Here is a 17,104-nt window from a genome sequence, read left to right as displayed (position 1 = left end):
GAGGGTGAAGACAGCGTTGTCTCTGCAGATTCGCTTTCAGTGTCCGTATTGAGGTTTCAACAAGTCGGTTCAGACTTGACAGACTAACAGTTCTCCTCTGATTCCTCTTCCATTTATTCAGCCCACGGAGAAACAATGATTAGCGCCATCTTGTGGTGTGAGGAAGTGTGTGTGTCCCTTTCAAAAAAAATCAGCAGCGTTCAATTTTTGTAATCAGTTTTTTTTTTTAGCCGTACGTTTCATTTCAAAGTCTGCGTTTGCAGTGAATCAGATTTTGAGAGTCAGAATCAATATGGTTTGGTTCGTCCACTTTCCCTTCGTTTTGTGACGAGTTCTTGTTCAGTGTGACATTTTGTTTTGTTTTGTTTTGTCCAGCTGTGAAGACGCAGACTGACCTTTCTTCTTCTTCTTCTTCTTCTTTGGAGGTCGTTGTTACAGATACCGCTGTGTTCACAAAATGCTTCCTGTTACCCGTTCTCCATCCTGACCCACCATTTCAAAGCTCGCCACCAAAAAAAAAAAAAAAAAGACCTCAACACACACACACACACGCACACACACACTAGAATGCACAGTATTACAGCTGTCCCGCGAGCATCGGTCCCACACGGGGTGAACACACACACCTGTCACAAATTGCCCAGCCTCTTCTACTCTTCTGGAGGCGGTCATGGAAACATACGTGTTCATACGTGTTCTTTACTGCAGAAAAACATGTGATAGTATGACTATGTGCAATACAGAAAAATACATTATATTTTCCTAAACACTTAATATCCTTTTGAACGTTTAGTACTGAAACGCGCTATGTACAAATATATTGGTTTATATATATAAATATACATTATTATTTTTCCTTTTCAGTTACAACATGACTCCATGCTGCTTATTATTGTGGTTAATATTATTTACATTATTATTATTATTATTATTATTATTATTATCGTTATTACATGTGTACCTGTTTTTCTTTTATTGTGGCTTAAAGAAGTGTTGGTTTAATTTTTTGCAAAGTGTGTTTGGGTTTGGGAATTAGTGTGCCTTTCTAGTTGAATGTTGGAGTGTGATGATGATGATGATGATGAAGATGAAGATGATGATCAGTGTTCAGAGTATGGATGGAGGCTCTTCTCCTCCTGCAGGCGGGCTGGTCCTGACTGCAGGAGAGGAGGAGGAGGAGAAGGAGAGAGAGAGAGAGAGAGAGAAGGAACAGACAGAAAGGAGAAGAGCGAGGCAGCGTCGGCTTCATGAAACGTAATTTGATTATGAATGAATAGCTTTTCTCTATTTTACCAGACAAAATTTGACAAAGAGTTAGTGTTTGGTACATTTTTTTTTATTTGTTTTTTATTATTTATCCGAAATGACCACAAGTTTATTTGGACGTTGTTAAAGTGTGTACTCGTGCCTCGAGCCTGTGCCATGTTCGACGCTCGTCGCCCAGTACCTTCTTCTTCTTCGCTTATCGACAATCAGCAAACCAGACTGAACCGATCGGTCACTTTACACCAAACTGTGCCAACAGTATTCCCTGTTTGACTTTCACTTCTTCTGCCATTGGTTGCCATTGATTCTCTCATTCAAGACGATGTAACTGGTGGGAAGATAAATGATCGTATGTGTTGGTCAGACTCGTTACTAGAGATGTTCCGATACCGTTTTTTCCTTCCCGATACCGATTCCGATACCTGAACTTGCGCATCGGCCGATACCGAGTACCGATCCGATACCAGATACTACTAACCCTGTATGGATGTGATATGATTGCTATCATTGTTGTATGGCCTAGCTCAGGTTAAACCTTTTGTAAAACATGAACAAATACATACAGAGAATGAATGCCATAGAACTTTCTTTTATTATCTAGTTTGACTGTCAGTCATGACTGAAAAAGAACATAAATAAATAAATCTAGGAAAAAATAACAATTCCTTTAAAAAACTGTTAAAGTGCAGTCACAATTTAGTAAAATAAAAGACATTTAAAATTTTAAATGGTACAGTAACAGTATAAAACAGTAGTGCAACAGCAAGTTAAAAACTAAATAAATCTAGGAATAAATAACAATTCCTTTAATAAATTGTTAAAGTGCAGGAAAACGGCTGTTTTATCTGGATGAAACTACTTTAAAGTAGATTTTTTTTTATTTTTGTTGAATAAATTACGTGATATCGGATCGGTGCATAGACTCGCGTACTCGCCGATACCCGATCCAGCATTTTAGGCTGTATCAGAGGCATTTCCCATACTGGTATCGGTATCGGAACAACTCTACTCGTTACACTCGATGTTTTTCTTTGCTTCACAATGTATTGAAAGTTTGTTTCTTACTCAGTGTGCCTTGTGTCTTCGAAGTCGGGCGGCAGCACAAACTTAATCCTGACTTCCCTGTTTTCATCTTGTTCTCACAGTCTGGTATTAACCCAGGGGAAGCTGACTGAGCGCAGATTCTGTTTTTCACACTCATCCTGTAGCAGCAGCGACTCCGGCTACGTTTACATGCACAGAGGATTCAGTTTTTAAGGGAAAATTTCACCTTAACTCCCTCAGAATTGAAAGAGCGAGGGGCTTCTTTCTAGAGCCGCCATTTTTGCACCGAGAGACGTTCGACAATCATACAGGGAGAAACCCATCGTAGAAGAGGAGAGAGACCAGTTTCTCCACCCACAGGAGCAGGAGAGAGACAGGCTGGGGTTTGAATGAGGGGGAGTGACTCATTTTTTTCTCAACTGGGAAAACTGTCTCTCTCTCTACACATATATAACCCACCGCTGAATGCAACAAGTTCACACCCCGTTCTCTTGGGGTTGTTGAAAGGCATTCTGGGAAATGTAGGAATGGATGAAGTAGAAGTAGACGAGGCAGGTTGAGGGAAAGTGGGTTCGCCAAAAAAGTAAATTGCAACGCTTCATCTGAAAAATAACTCCTAGAATGCACCGAGCGTCAGATTGTTGATATAAAACTGTCAGGAAAACTGTCTGGATTTTCCCTTTAAAGTCACAAGGATGGTGTTTTTCTTGTGTAATTCATCATATTTCTGGTTGAAACAGGGCGTTGGGGTGAGACGTAACGCAGGGAAGAGACTGTTCAAAGGTTTTCAAAAGTTCAAAAATGCTTTGCTCATAATCCTCAGCTGTCACAAATTCTTCAAAATGAATAAATTCCAGTCTTAGAAGAAGGAAACAGGGTTTTCACCGCCGCGCCTTGTTTACACTCGTGTGTCTTTGAAAGTTGCAGGTTTTATGAGATGGAAGGGTTTGTTTTTTTTTGTTTGTCAGTTTGCGTTGATCCAGTTTCTGTTGCTGATGGAGACACAAAATCTGTTCTGTGATGGATGGGATTTAAGAAGGTACAATACTTCAGTAAAAACATCCTTAACTTAGTAAATGTAAAGTTATTGAAAAATACTCAAAAAAGCACAAAATAGCTGCTCAATTACAGAAACATGAGTAAATGTAATTAGTTGCTTCCCCCCTTGGTTACTGCCCATCCCTAATGATTATTGATGATTATTGATGATTATTGATCATTGCCTGTGCATGTAAACGCAGCCGGTGCCTCCTGTTCGCTGCCCAGTCAAACCTCCGGGACGATCCTCAGTGACAAAAAGCTTTATGGAGACTCTCTGCAGTGTGTGAGCCGCCTCCTGTGTGTGTTTCTACTCTCCTGTGTGTGTTTCTACTCTCCTGTGTGTGTTTCTACTCTCCTGTGTGTGTGTGTTTCTACTCTCCTGTGTGTGTTTCTACTCTCCTGTGTGTGTGTGTTTCTACTCTCCTGTGTGTGTTTCTACTCTCCTGTGTGTGTTTCTACTCTCCTGTGTGTGTGTGTTTCTACTCTCCTGTGTGTGTGTGTTTCTACTCTCCTGTGTGTGTTTCTACTCTCCTGTGTGTGTGTTTCTACTCTCCTGTGTGTGTGTTTCTACTCTCCTGTGTGTGTTTCTACTCTCCTGTGTGTGTTTCTACTCTCCTGTGTGTGTGTTTCTACTCTCCTGTGTGTGTTTCTACTCTCCTGTGTGTGTGTTTCTACTCTCCTGTGTGTGTTTCTACTCTCCTGTGTGTGTTTCTACTCTCCTGTGTGTGTTTCTACTCTCCTGTGTGTGTTTCTACTCTCCTGTGTGTGTGTTTCTACTCTCCTGTGTGTGTGTTTCTACTCTCCTGTGTGTGTTTCTACTCTCCTGTGTGTGTGTTTCTACTCTCCTGTGTGTGTGTTTCTACTCTCCTGTGTGTGTTTCTACTCTCCTGTGTGTGTGTTTCTACTCTCCTGTGTGTGTTTCTACTCTCCTGTGTGTGTGTTTCTACTCTCCTGTGCGTGTGTTTCTATTCTCCTGTGTGTGTTTCTACTCTCCTGTGCGTGTGTTTCTACTCTCCTGTGTGTGTTTCTACTTTCCTGTGTGTGTTTCTACTCTCCTGTGTGTGTTTCTACTCTCCTGTGTGTGTGTTTCTACTCTCCTGTGTGTGTGTTTCTACTCTCCTGTGTGTGTGTTTCTACTCTCCTGTGTGTGTGTTTCTACTCTCCTGTGTGTGTGTTTCTACTCTCCTGTGTGTGTTTCTACTCTCCTGTGTGTGTTTCTACTCTCCTGTGTGTGTTTCTACTCTCCTGTGTGTGTGTTTCTACTCTCCTGTGTGTGTGTTTCTACTCTCCTGTGTGTGTTTCTACTCTCCTGTGTGTGTGTTTCTACTCTCCTGTGTGTGTGTTTCTACTCTCCTGTGTGTGTTTCTACTCTCCTGTGTGTGTGTTTCTACTCTCCTGTGTGTGTTTCTACTCTCCTGTGTGTGTGTTTCTACTCTCCTGTGCGTGTGTTTCTATTCTCCTGTGTGTGTTTCTACTCTCCTGTGCGTGTGTTTCTACTCTCCTGTGTGTGTTTCTACTTTCCTGTGTGTGTTTCTACTCTCCTGTGTGTGTTTCTACTCTCCTGTGTGTGTGTTTCTACTCTCCTGTGTGTGTGTTTCTACTCTCCTGTGTGTGTGTTTCTACTCTCCTGTGTGTGTGTTTCTACTCTCCTGTGTGTGTTTCAACTCTCCTGTGTGTGTGTTTCTACTCTCCTGTGTGTGTTTCTACTCTCCTGTGTGTGTGTTTCTACTCTCCTGTGTGTGTTTCTACTCTCCTGTGTGTGTGTGTTTCTACTCTCCTGTGTGTGTTTCTACTCTCCTGTGTGTGTGTGTTTCTACTCTCCTGTGTGTGTGTGTGTGTGTGTTTCTACTCTCCTGTGTGTGTTTCCCAGCTGAGAGAGAGCGGTGACTGACAATCTGTGACTGACTTGATGTCCTTCAGTCTGATTTCCTGATGGGACTTTCTTACTCGTGTATCCTCTTCATTCTGTATTTTCACCCTAGGGGGCGTCTGCTGTCTTTGACGCTCCTTAATGTATGATACAAGTCTGTTACTCTTGAATTTATATTTATACAGATATACATATTTTTTGTATCTTCTCTTTTTGTTTTTTTCATTTCCCTCGTGCTAATGTTCAAACATCCATGTCTACGCAGTATTATAGATGATGTAATTTGGACAGCTATATCTCTTTTTTACATTTATGTATGAACTGAGAATTTGTAAAAATGCTTTCACTGTCCTTATGTGTAAAATATATGTATAAATTAAATTAACCGGCTTTGACTCGTGCTTTATTTCATGAAGACATCCTCTGCGTGTGATATATGAATGGTGGATACAGCAGCTGGGCTCTATTGTCATTTATAAATGACAAAGTTTTTTTTTTATTTAGGCCTATATAAAATATTCAGCCAGTTACACAGTGAGTTAGGTCACATATTACTTTGGAATTTCTATGGAGGCTCGTCCCTGGTTAACTTTGAAGAGCCTCAAGTTGCAGAGTAAACCCTAAACTCAATTAACTCTCCTTTTTTTCTGCAAATCAAAGTTTATCCAACTTTTTTAGGCTGACATAAATCTACACTACCAGTCAAAAGTTTGGACACACCACATTTTTACAATTTTTTACAATAAAAGCATTATCATGTTATTATCATTATTATCAGGTATGACTTAATAAATATAAATAAAGCTGAAACCTGAATTTGAGCGCAGTACCTGAAGAGATTACAGTCTGAGAGGGAAACCTGATGATTAGAATAGTCATTCTTCTGGGATAATATCAAGTAAATTAAAATGAAATGAAACTATCCCAGTTTTGCTTGGGAGACCCCCAGGAAGCCTTTCAAGCCCCCCTGGAGGTCCCCAGACCCCAGTTTAAGAACCTATATCACTGAACAGCAATTTGGGATCTACAGTGTGTTTTTTGGACATTTTTTCTTTTGATATTAGTGATTAGATAGATAGATAGATAGGTTTTCACATGGAAACACTAAAGAAAAAGACATTACACTTCACAGCATACAGGCATATTTGCACCAAAAAAAACAACAAAAACACAAGCGCACCAAAACTTTTTATGGCACTTTTTATACGATTATCCATTCCTCGTGTATATTTTCATATTTCCAGACGCAGTTTAAACAACCAAGACTTCAAAGGCAGGTCAGTTTGACAGCTGAGTCAATGTTTTATCACTCTCTCTCTCTGGATTACATAACCACACTGTCGTCTCCATGAACCCATTAGCCGGGTACCGCTGTATCCCACAATGCAGAGCGCATGGCGCGTCATTGGAGAGGGACGATGATGGCGGCGGTCGGTGCACCAGAAGTGATCACACAGCTGGAAAGCGCTGCCAAAGTTTTAATGGTGAGAAATTCGCCGTTGTTTCTATCCCGGGGGACGGTACGTGTGTCTAACTTTGTTTCGGGTGGAGTTCGGGCCGCCTGCGACTGCTTGTTTCCGTCTGTTTTTATTATATCTTACCGCTGGGGAAGGATATGCGAGCGATGCGTGGCGCAGTGCCTTGCCTGTCTCCCATCCCGCAAAAAATCCAGTCATCATCGCAACGTTATCCCCCCCCCTTCTCCTCCTCCTCCTCCTCTTCCTCACCTCTCCTCCACCTAAACCCCACCATGTGTGACACTTTCCCACAAAGTTCCCGGTTGTGTTTACGTTTCGTTTCGTTGCCAATTCCGACGGTTACATCAAGTTTTATTGTACTCTCTCTCTCTCTGTGTGTGGAGACAGTTGGAGCATCTCGCTGCCGTGGCTGAGCTGCACGCTGTTGATTCTCCCATGCTGTAGCTTTAGCTCGCTCTGTCCCTCCACTAAAACACTCTTTCCCCTTCTCCTGTCTGCCTGTATTTCCCTCCTGCCCTGCCGGGGACTGCCCATTGTTCCGACGGCACATTATTCCGAAGCTCCAGTAGTCCGAAAAATGTCCACCCACTGGACCGAAAGCTGAGGTTAGGGTTAGAGCAAGCTTACGGTCAAGGCTGTCAGAAGCCACGGTTGTGGATAGAGCCAGGCATGGAGTTTCAAAATAACGTTAACGGGCCGTCGGAACAACGGCATGGCACCTGAACACACACCGGGACACATGAGACCGAGCAGACCGAGCTAACGCTGCCCAGGACAGCTGGCTAACCATGTGGAGAGTCAGGAGTCTGTGTGGGATAACCAGCTAGCTAGAAGCCTGCTCTTGTTTTCTGCCATTTTGCTTTGCCTTGTGTTTTTAACTCTATGCTCAGCAGCAGCAGTGGTGGACACTGATTCCCTGTTAGCTCTGATATTGGCTATTATTTGATTACATGAGGGTTTATGGTCATACGTTAGGCAGCAAGCTTCTCTATTCATGGGGGTACAAGGGGTGCTCTGTTTCAAGAATGAGACATTTCATTTAACTTATTAAAGCTGATCTTATTAAAGGCTTGTCAGCTCCGCCTTTATCCTAGTTTGCTCATTACAGTTTGAATTGATTACAGGGTATCTGATGAAATGATTCGATTTCATGATGTTGCATGCTTTTCCTAATAACAGGGCAGGAAATGAACTTTTTTGCCTACTGGACTCATTGGTTGGTCTATCCACCAATATCCATGTTCAGCAGCCATTTGCATTATTTTCACAGAGTAGACTATCTAACCAGGCAGCTGTAGCAAACATCCACCAGCGTTTGCCTGGTTTCTGCTGTTAGTTACCCAGAGTTTCTACTAATTTGTGTCATAAAATTGAATGGTTGACTCTCTGTCCCGAGTATAGAGATAGATGGATAGATAAATCTCTATTGTCCACTACATTACATGCAATGGAAAATTGTCTTTGGCGCTCCAGCAACAAAAATCCAACAACAGACTTTATGAGATAAAATTCAATAAAAATTCAAACACCTGTTGGATAGTGAACATGTGCGCTGTGCCCAAAATGTGAAAAAATACATACATCATTCTAAGACTAAGTACTATCCACACTACTTGCTATTAAGTAATTACTAATTACTTTTGTTTTATTCTGTATCATTTGGTACGCAAAAATATCAGCATGCTACATGAGAGTTTCAGCATGTTACAGATAAGATGCGGTCCAGACACTGAAGTGTGTTTTTGCATCTTCTTGTTGTTGGTTGCTGTGACGGCTTAATTGATCCAACATCAGGGTAATATTTTATACTTTTCTACTGTTTAGGATGCTGTTTTCTGGTTGTTTTTGCTATAATAGCCCCGTTTTCAACATGATTGCTGCTGAAGTGTTTTTACAATGAAAAAGCCTAGTTATTACAGGAGCTGTATGGTTTTGTAGATTACTCTCTACGCAGTTTGTCATGTTACTCACTCTGACTCAACAGGTGCTTGGCAGACAGGCCTGGGTTAGGTTAGTTCAGTTCAAATAACTCTCCTATGACTATGAGCAATGCTGCTATACACCCAGCAGCTGGTGTAGTTAGCTCCAGCTGAAGTTTGTAGTTTCAACTATTGTTTATAAGTCCAGTTGTAAAAATGTGTTGGCTGGTGAAACGGTGAAAGTGTGTGAGGGACAGAAAAGTTTCCTGCCCTGCGGTTATAATGTTGTTGTAGTTTGGAAATGGTCTGTTTGTTTGTTTGTTTTTATGTCCTTTTATGTCATTTTGTTGTCATGTGGACGTCTGTGTCTTTGTCTGTCTGTCTGTCTGTCTGTGTGTCTGTGTGTGTGTGTGTAGAACAATAGCCTCCGTGATAGAAACTTCATACTGACACTACAGGTTCCCCCTATAGAGCAGATGACCTGATTAGATTTTGGATGAACTTGCTGCATACATTTACATATTAATGAGGATAAACTGCTAATCTTGAAACTACTGTAACGTCTTAATGCTTTAAGACACACAGTTCATATTAATACCATGTACCCATGTGTACATGGTATTAATTAATACCCATGTGTTATGTGAAGTATGTTGACACAGATTTTTGCTAGCTAAAGCATTATCTTAATGAATGACCTCATTAGCATATCTGGTTCTGTTTAATATATGGTGATTGTGGCGGGACATGAGGCAGCTGTAGTGCCTCTTTGTTTCCTGGGTGTTGTGTCTGTCAGACTGACTGGTGTGTATTCATCTACAGATTTCATTTTTGTTCCTAGGAGTTGAAGTGAATCCTACAGCTGTGTGTGTGTGTGTGTCGATGTATTTTTGTCTATGAGAAACAGTATTTTGTGTGTGTGTGTGTGCTTGTAAGAACCATGGAATATTGTGTTGTGTGTCAAACGAGAACCTAGTATATTGCCTGTCTTGGTATGGGTATGTGTATGTGTGTGTGTGTTCTTGGTGTGTATGTGTGTCTCATAGGAGAACATGGTATATCGCATGTCATGTTGTGTGTGTGTTTGTGTCTCTAAGGAGAACATGGTATATCACGTGTTAGTGTGTTTTGTGTGTGTTAGAATCTTGGTGTTTTGTGTGTGTGTTTAACTGGGTAGAGAAGTCGTGTGTGTTGTGTGTGTATGTGTGTGTGTCTTGGTCTGTGTTTAACTGGGTAGAGAAGTTTTGGTGTGTTGTGTGTGTGTCTTGGTGTGTGTTAACTGGGTAGCGAAGTCTTGGTGTGTGTGTGTGTCTTGGTGTGTGTTAACTGGGTAGAGAAGTCTTGGTGTTTTGTGTGTGTGTGTGTGTCTTGGTCTGTGTTTAACTGGGTAGAGAAGTTTTGGTGTTGTGTGTGTGTGTGTTTGTCTTGGTGTGTGTTAACTGGGTAGCGAAGTCTTGGTGTGTGTGTTAACTGGGTAGAGAAATCTTGGTGTGTGTGTCTTGGTGTGTGTTGTGTGTCTCTAAGTAGAATCTAGCATATTGCATGTCTTGGTGTGTGTTTGTGTTTCTGAGAAGAGCCTAGTCTAGCGTGTGTGTGTGTGTGTGTGTGTGTGTGTGTGTCGGTGCGGTCTGGTCTCAGATAAAAGGGTCTTTCTCTCCCTGCTGCCTTCAGCCACAGAGCTGCTTTTACTGCAATTAGGCCTGGAATGTGACTTTCCTGCTGAGCTGTATTATGGCGACACTCCTTAATAAAATGTCTGTGTGTGTGTGTGTGTGTTTCTGTACATGTGTGTGTGTGTCTGCAGTGCGTGTGCCCCTTGTGCTCTCTCAGTTTTATTGACAGTGTGCGGGTGTTAGAAGTGTACTGCCTTGTTTTAATTGTGGAGGGTTTTCTGTTATTGGCTGTTTGTGCTTCTGTGACAGTGTGAGGGAGTAGGGCCGGGTGATATGGATTTTTCTCGATATCATTATATATCACGATAAGGTTCATGTATGCAGACTCACGTTAAGTAATCAAATGAATGTTCATCTCATTGAACCGAATGGTAATGTTAGGTGTGATGTAGGTGTGAACAGAAATATTCAAATAATCTTCCTACCATACCTCATTTTATCAGAGTTTTTAAGTAAAATTTGCTTGTCATCATCAATTTAGACAGCAGAAATGTGTGTCACGATATTAAAATATCTTCATATCATCACAATATGATTCCACTGAAAGATGATAAATGATAATATTGAATTATCGCCCAGCCCCATGAGGGAGTGATAGTAATATTCCTTATGGCTTTGGCTTTATGTAGTTCTAATTGACTGTGTGTTTACTGTATGCTGTGAATGATTACCATACATAGTCTTTATGTTTTTCTTTGATAGTGTGGCAGTGCTTAGCATTTTTTTTCCGCCATGGTGAAGGTGTATTCGTGTGTGTTGAGGGTGAACGTGCCTGTGGTCATGCCTGCCATCTTTACTTTTCTCAGGGAAAATCCTTCAAGAAGGAAAATCCTCTTGAAAATCCTTGAAAGCTTGTCCATCTTTGAAAAATAAAATAAGGCCCTGAAAGTTTTTGAAAATGAATGGATGTAAAAATGAAGCGTAGAAGCCACACACTATTCATTTTATTGAAAATGTTGCTAGGGCTGACAGATATTGACAAAAAATCGAATCGAATTTTTTTTTGGCAAATTGCGATTTAATTAATATATATTAATATATATATAATAGATTTAATATAATATTTAGATTAATATCATTTTTCATGTCATAAATTTTTTAGAACTTTAAAATTGTTTAAAGAAAAGTGATTTTGTTAAAAGATTTTGATGAAAGGTTTTCACCAATACTGTACTTGATTCATGGACCAAAGATTACCTGCAGCTCAAAAACACCTTGTTTCGAAATCCATTTTGGACCTCTCTCTTAAGCAATTAATTACATAGTTTAAAATGAAGCCTTGTCTATAAATGACAAGTGTGTGTGTGTGTGTGTGTGTGTGTTTCCAGGCACCGCCGTCCATGGTCAGCACAGAACAGAGGCAGCATGCTGAGCACATATTCCTCTCCTTCAGGAAGTCCAAATCCCCCTTCGCCATCTGCAAGCACATCTTAGGTAACACAGCTTCTGATCCAAGATGTTCCACTTTCCCACGTTCAAGTTCCAATTCTACCTCTAACTGCATTCACATACAACTTCTTCATTAAAACCTTCATTAAAAGAATGAATTAAATTAGACTCACTCTTCTCTTCTCTCCCACCATCTTTCTTTCTCCTCCTCTTCTCACCTCATCACATCCTCTGGTTTCTCCCTTATCTCGCTTCCTCTCCTAACTCCTTGCCTTGTATAATTTTCCTACTTCCCCCCCCATTTTCTCTTTATTTTTACACCTCCCTCTCCCCTTTCGATCCTCCTGCTTTCCTCCCCTCCTCATCTTCCTTCCTCTCTCTCCCCTTTCTGTCCTTCCTCCCCTCCTCCCACCTTTCTCTCTCCCTCCCTTCCCCTCTCTCCTCTCCTCTCTCCTCTCTTTTCCTCTCGTTTCCTCCCTCCCCCCTCCTCTCCTCCCTCCCCCTTATCTCCTCTCCTCCCTCCCCCTTATCTCCTCTCCTCCTCCTCTCCTCCCTCCCTCCCCCTCTCCTCTCCTCTCCTCCCTCCCCCCTCTGTCCTCCCCTCTCTCCTCTCCTCTCCTCCCTCCCTCCCCCTCTCCTCTCTCTCCTCTCCTCTCCTCTCCTCTCTTCCCCTCTCTCCTCTCCTCCTCCTTTCCTCTCCTCCCTCCCCCTCTCCTCTCCTCTCCTCTCCTCTCCTCCCTCCCCCCTCTGTCCTCTCCTCCCTCCCCCTCTCTCCTCTCCTCTCCTCTCTCCTCTCCTCTCCTCTCTTCCCCTCTCTCCTCTCCTCCCCCTCTCCTCTCCTCCCTCCTCCTCTCCTCTCTTCTTTCCTCCTCTCCTCCTCTCCTCCTCTCCTCTCCTCCCTCCCCCTCTGTCCTCTCCTCCCTCCCCCTCTCTCCTCTCCTCTCCTCTCCTCCCTCCCTCCCTCCCTCTCTCCTCTCCCTCTCTCTTCCCCTCCCCCTCTCTCTCTCCCCTCCTCTCCAGAGACCAGTAAAGTGGACTATGTGCTGTTCCAGGCGGCCACAGCCATCATGGAGGCCGTGGTGCGGGAGTGGATCCTGCTGGAGAAGACCAGCATCGAGTCTCTCCGAACATTCCTGCTCACCTACGTCTTACAGAGACCCAAGTAAGAAGGGAAGAGGGAGAGAGGAGAGAGGGCTTGTCTGACCTTTTATCTGTTGGTGACTAGGGATGGGAGGATATAAGATTTTATCTTTTATCGTGATAAAAACACTCAAGATAATTTTATCTTGGTGAATTTCCATTATCGGGATAATCGTGAATATCCTCACATGAGCGTGAATATCCTCACGAGTGACTTGAAAAAGCTGTCTAGCTCACTAACGTACAGTCCTATTGATTTCCTGATTTATTTTGAACCATGTGAATGCTTGGATATCAGGTTGATAGGGTTAGGTGTTAGCGAGAGTCTGAATCTGTCCTTGTTTGTTTTTCACTAAAAAGGATGCTCACAAAAAAAAGATATGTGTCCTATGATGCAATAAAAATATTTGTTTCTTAACAAAATGTAAGCTAAAGTGATTCCAGTACGTTTAAAAGGCATTTTAAGAGTTTTAAGCATATTTTGATGATTATTGGGATAATATCGTGAATCGCAATTATTTTGGCCAGGATAATCGTGACATGAAATTTTCATATCGTCCCATGCCTATTGGCTAGCTGGCTATTGGCTGGCTGAATAGTAGGAATCACAACATCTCCTCCTACAACAGTCTCTAGCAGAGTGTTCTCCAGCAAGATGCTAAATACTGTAGGAAAAACACTGCTTTCTCAATTGCTTTTTTGGCTTGAGAAAGAGGCTTTTTAGCCTTCATAGCTGAAATGTCTTGTAGCACTGTCCTTGTTTTTGTTCCAAAACAGAGTTTGGGCTAGAAAGTGAGTTTTGAAAGCCAGAAATCTCAGCAAATGGCAAAGTAATCATTGAGTTATTGGTGTTAATCAGCAACCCTATTAAACCCCCACATATTACAGTCCTTTTGATGAGCTCAATACAAGAATTAGCTAAATGCCTATAATGTAAATCAGTGTGCGTTCACACCCAGCATGTTCAGAGCATTTATTCAAACTCTGCAGTGTTTCCTCCTTCAGTTCAGTTGGTTTGTCCAGGTGAGAACAATGACCTTTGAACTCTGCTGGCACCAAATAATGGCACCGAGAGTCTCAGTCCTCTAACAAGAGAACTGCAGTGCGGTTCATTAATCCAACCGACTACAGGAAACCACCACAAAATGCAAGGGATTATGGGTAAATTAACATCTGATAGCAAGCAATTCCTCATACTTGGAAAGCCTAGCAGAACAAAATGTCTGGCTCATATTCAGCTATTTCTTCATGTGTTCTTAACTGGTATGAACACCACAGAAGAAGAGACAGACAAGTCCATCATGCTTAGCTAAAGTTTCAGGAACTACACCTGCAGGATGACAGGTCACCAAAACTCTGTCCAATAAAGGAGCTACTAGTGAGTCATGTGACTTTTGTTTACAAGCTCTGGTTCACTTGTAACTGGTCAGTGTGACCCTAAACGAACCAAACACAAAAATGCAACAAAGTAACCTTTTCCACTCTGGTTCAGACCAAAGAAAACAAACAGTAGGTGCGATCACACCGTCAGACACGACACTGTTCCTTCACTTTGTTTTTCTGTTATTCCCCCTCCCTGACACGGCTGATGCTGTGACGATGTTGACGCTGAACCTTAAACCCGCTATACTCTTTGTTAAGTCTCTCTGGATCCGAGCACCAGCTGAATGACCGAACGCCTCCCCTGTCTCCTCCAGCCTGCAGAAGTATGTCCGGGAGCAGATCCTGCTGGCCGTGGCCGTCATCGTGAAGAGAGGCTCGCTGGACAAATCCATCAACTGTAAAGGAATCTTCCACGAGGTCGGACAGCTCATCAGCAGCGGAAACCCCACAGTGGTGAGAGAGTGGTGCTGAAAAAGGAATTGAAGAGTTTCATTCTAAAACAAGATGGCCAACATTGGGAGGGAAATCACGTTATGGGTCGCTGTTAAAGTTATGAGTCGTCTTGACACCTTTGCTTGTTAAACAGGTGTGCGATTTAGGCTTGGGCCGATATTTGATAATATCGAATATCGCAATATTTTCACACCCAGCCAGGGCACCATGTGTTGCTTAGATCACAATTGTGCAAACTTTTAAACTTATAAACCTGTAATCTACTAGTGGTAGGATAATGAAAAACTAAAAAAATCTTAGTTGTAGTGAAGAATTTGTCATTTTATTTCAAGTGGGTTCCCTTTTCCACAATCAGCCCATATTCACCAAGTGGCCATTGTTTTTGCTGGACTTGTAAGATAAAATTTCTCTGCTATTAATAATAATAATCATGCAACAACAATAATAATAATTATTATTATTATTAATAGCAGAGAAATGTGATGTAATTTGGAAGAAGAAAAAAAGAAGACAGAAAACCCGGAAAAAGGGGAAGAAAAAAAACGACCCTCCCTCCAGGGTAATATTGTATATTGCGATATTTTGGCTGGACAACATTGTGATATTCAATTCCTGATATCGCCCAAGCCTAGTGTGATTGAGGATGTTCGTGAAATATTGACTGGTGACTTTCAGGCAGCTACATATTTCCAAAATGGATGTACAGCGTTTTGAATGAAACCCTTCAATTGTCGCGTCGAACTAACTTCTCTCCACAGCTACATCGGCCGCCAGTAGTTTTGACTCGAATTCTGAATCATGATCTGCTTAATTTGCACCAGTCACACCATTTGTTTGCCATTGGGAACGACCTTCCCACTCCATTCAAAATAACTGAATGAGTCTCCACCTTTTGTCGTAGTAGTGAATAATATTCTCTCTATTTTATTCCTTCTGCTCTCAAAAACCTTGCCACCTCTCTCCTTAGCTCTTATTTCATTTATTTTCCCTTTGATCATTGCACTCCTTTGCTTGTAATTTTGGTTATCGAGGAATTTAACCTTATTTTACTGTTGCATTCAGTGTAAATCCCTCTGGATAAGTGTGTCAGCTAAATGCCTAGAAGATGAATGTAATGTAAAACACCTCAGTGTAGACTAGCTGTGTAGTCCAGTAGGGCTGAACGATTTTGAAAAAATATCTAATTGCGATTATTTTGACTGATATAGCAATTGGCATATGATTTGCGATATTAGAAGGAATGATAATTTTTACATCATTATTCTCATTTTCATTGAAAAACGGACTAAAATGATTATGGTGTGATTTCTGCAGGGATCTGTACCAAACAAAGATGTTTTCTTAAGTCTGTAGAATATGATGTGTAGGCCAGGACATCTCTGCAGCACCACAATATTTCATTTAAAATGCTATTTTGACACACATTTCACCTTTAACAAATATTGCGCCTCCTGCGATTTGAAAATTGCAGCAGGCTATATTGCGATTTCGATAAAATTTTGATTAATTGTTCAGCCCTATAGTCCAGGGAGGCGGGGCTTCTCTCAAGTCCACTGAGGCAGGATGATGAGGCGTGACAACTTTATTCACCTCTCTCTTTCATGCCTGTTGCAGTAAATCGTGTCTTACTTCCAAAACAAAGAGTGTCCCAAGTTCCCATGTTCAGTTCTCATCTTTATCTGGGTCAGTGCTAGGAGCCACAGAAATCATAAACAGGCTGAAAATAAGTCACAGAGCCGTGAAAGATCCGCAGAAGTTACCCAAAATAGAGGAACAGATGAATGAAAGTTATTTATTGGGGTAAGAGATTTTTAAACGTTGCTCAAAAACGACACATTGCTATCACAGAGTTTATTTCAGTCACATTTAGAGCAGGAGATGAAGGCTTGTCGTGAATCGTGTCGGCGCTTTGATCGTATTTGTGGCTCTTTGGATCAGATCTGCGCTCTGGTTTACAGACTTTGGCATGGGACAAGGCTGCGATTACAGAGAGCGCAGTCTGAAAACAGAATGGCACAAAGGCTGCTGGGAAAGAAGCTGCAGGCTTGTTCCTGTGGTTGGAAGAGAGGAAGATGTGTTTTGAAGAAGGCCTGTTAGCTGAAATATGTTTAGACCTCGCTGAAATATGTTTGTCCAGTGGGTCAGATTTGTCAAATTGCATTTTGAATGATGTATAGTTTTGGTGTTCATTGCTAAGAACTCTTTGAGTAACCCTTATGGTTTTAACATAAAGGATGTTATGGGGGAAAAACAGAAGAGTTTCTAAAAAGATAATCTTTGCACAAACGTATGTATGTGCAGGTGTGTCGGAGGGGAAAGATAATTGGGATGGGAATATGATTACCTTGGCCCTCTGATTGGACCATTTTATTTCCTGTTCCTCTATGTTCCTATATATTCATAGTATTCTGTTACATCACCACATGGCCATCTTGGTAGGAAAACAGG

General features: G+C 41.7%; 1 protein-coding gene across 2 annotated transcripts in view; it reads left to right on the top strand.

Moving 5' to 3' along the window:
- Positions 1 to 6,615: 6,615 nt before the first annotated feature.
- xpo4 (exportin 4) overlaps positions 6,616 to 17,104 on the top strand; it is a 78,262-nt gene continuing 67,773 nt past the window's right edge. Inside the window, exons 1-4 of one of the 2 annotated variants that reach the window (XM_071536166.1) lie at positions 6,616 to 6,705; positions 11,620 to 11,725; positions 12,701 to 12,842; positions 14,518 to 14,656. In XM_071536166.1, coding sequence (XP_071392267.1) covers positions 6,616 to 6,705; positions 11,620 to 11,725; positions 12,701 to 12,842; positions 14,518 to 14,656 — 477 coding nt within the window. The remainder of the gene's footprint in view (positions 6,706 to 11,619; positions 11,726 to 12,700; positions 12,843 to 14,517; positions 14,657 to 17,104) is intronic. The other variant, XM_071536167.1, reaches the window with a different exon arrangement.

The sequence above is a fragment of the Centroberyx affinis genome, unplaced genomic scaffold (assembly GCF_046629955.1).
Source record: "Centroberyx affinis isolate AG114_WGS23_722 - 3 ecotype Tasmania unplaced genomic scaffold, CSIRO-AGI_Caff_v1 ptg002837l_1, whole genome shotgun sequence".
Taxonomy (NCBI): Eukaryota; Metazoa; Chordata; class Actinopteri; order Beryciformes; family Berycidae; genus Centroberyx; species Centroberyx affinis.
This window is presented reverse-complemented; position numbering and strand designations above follow the sequence as displayed.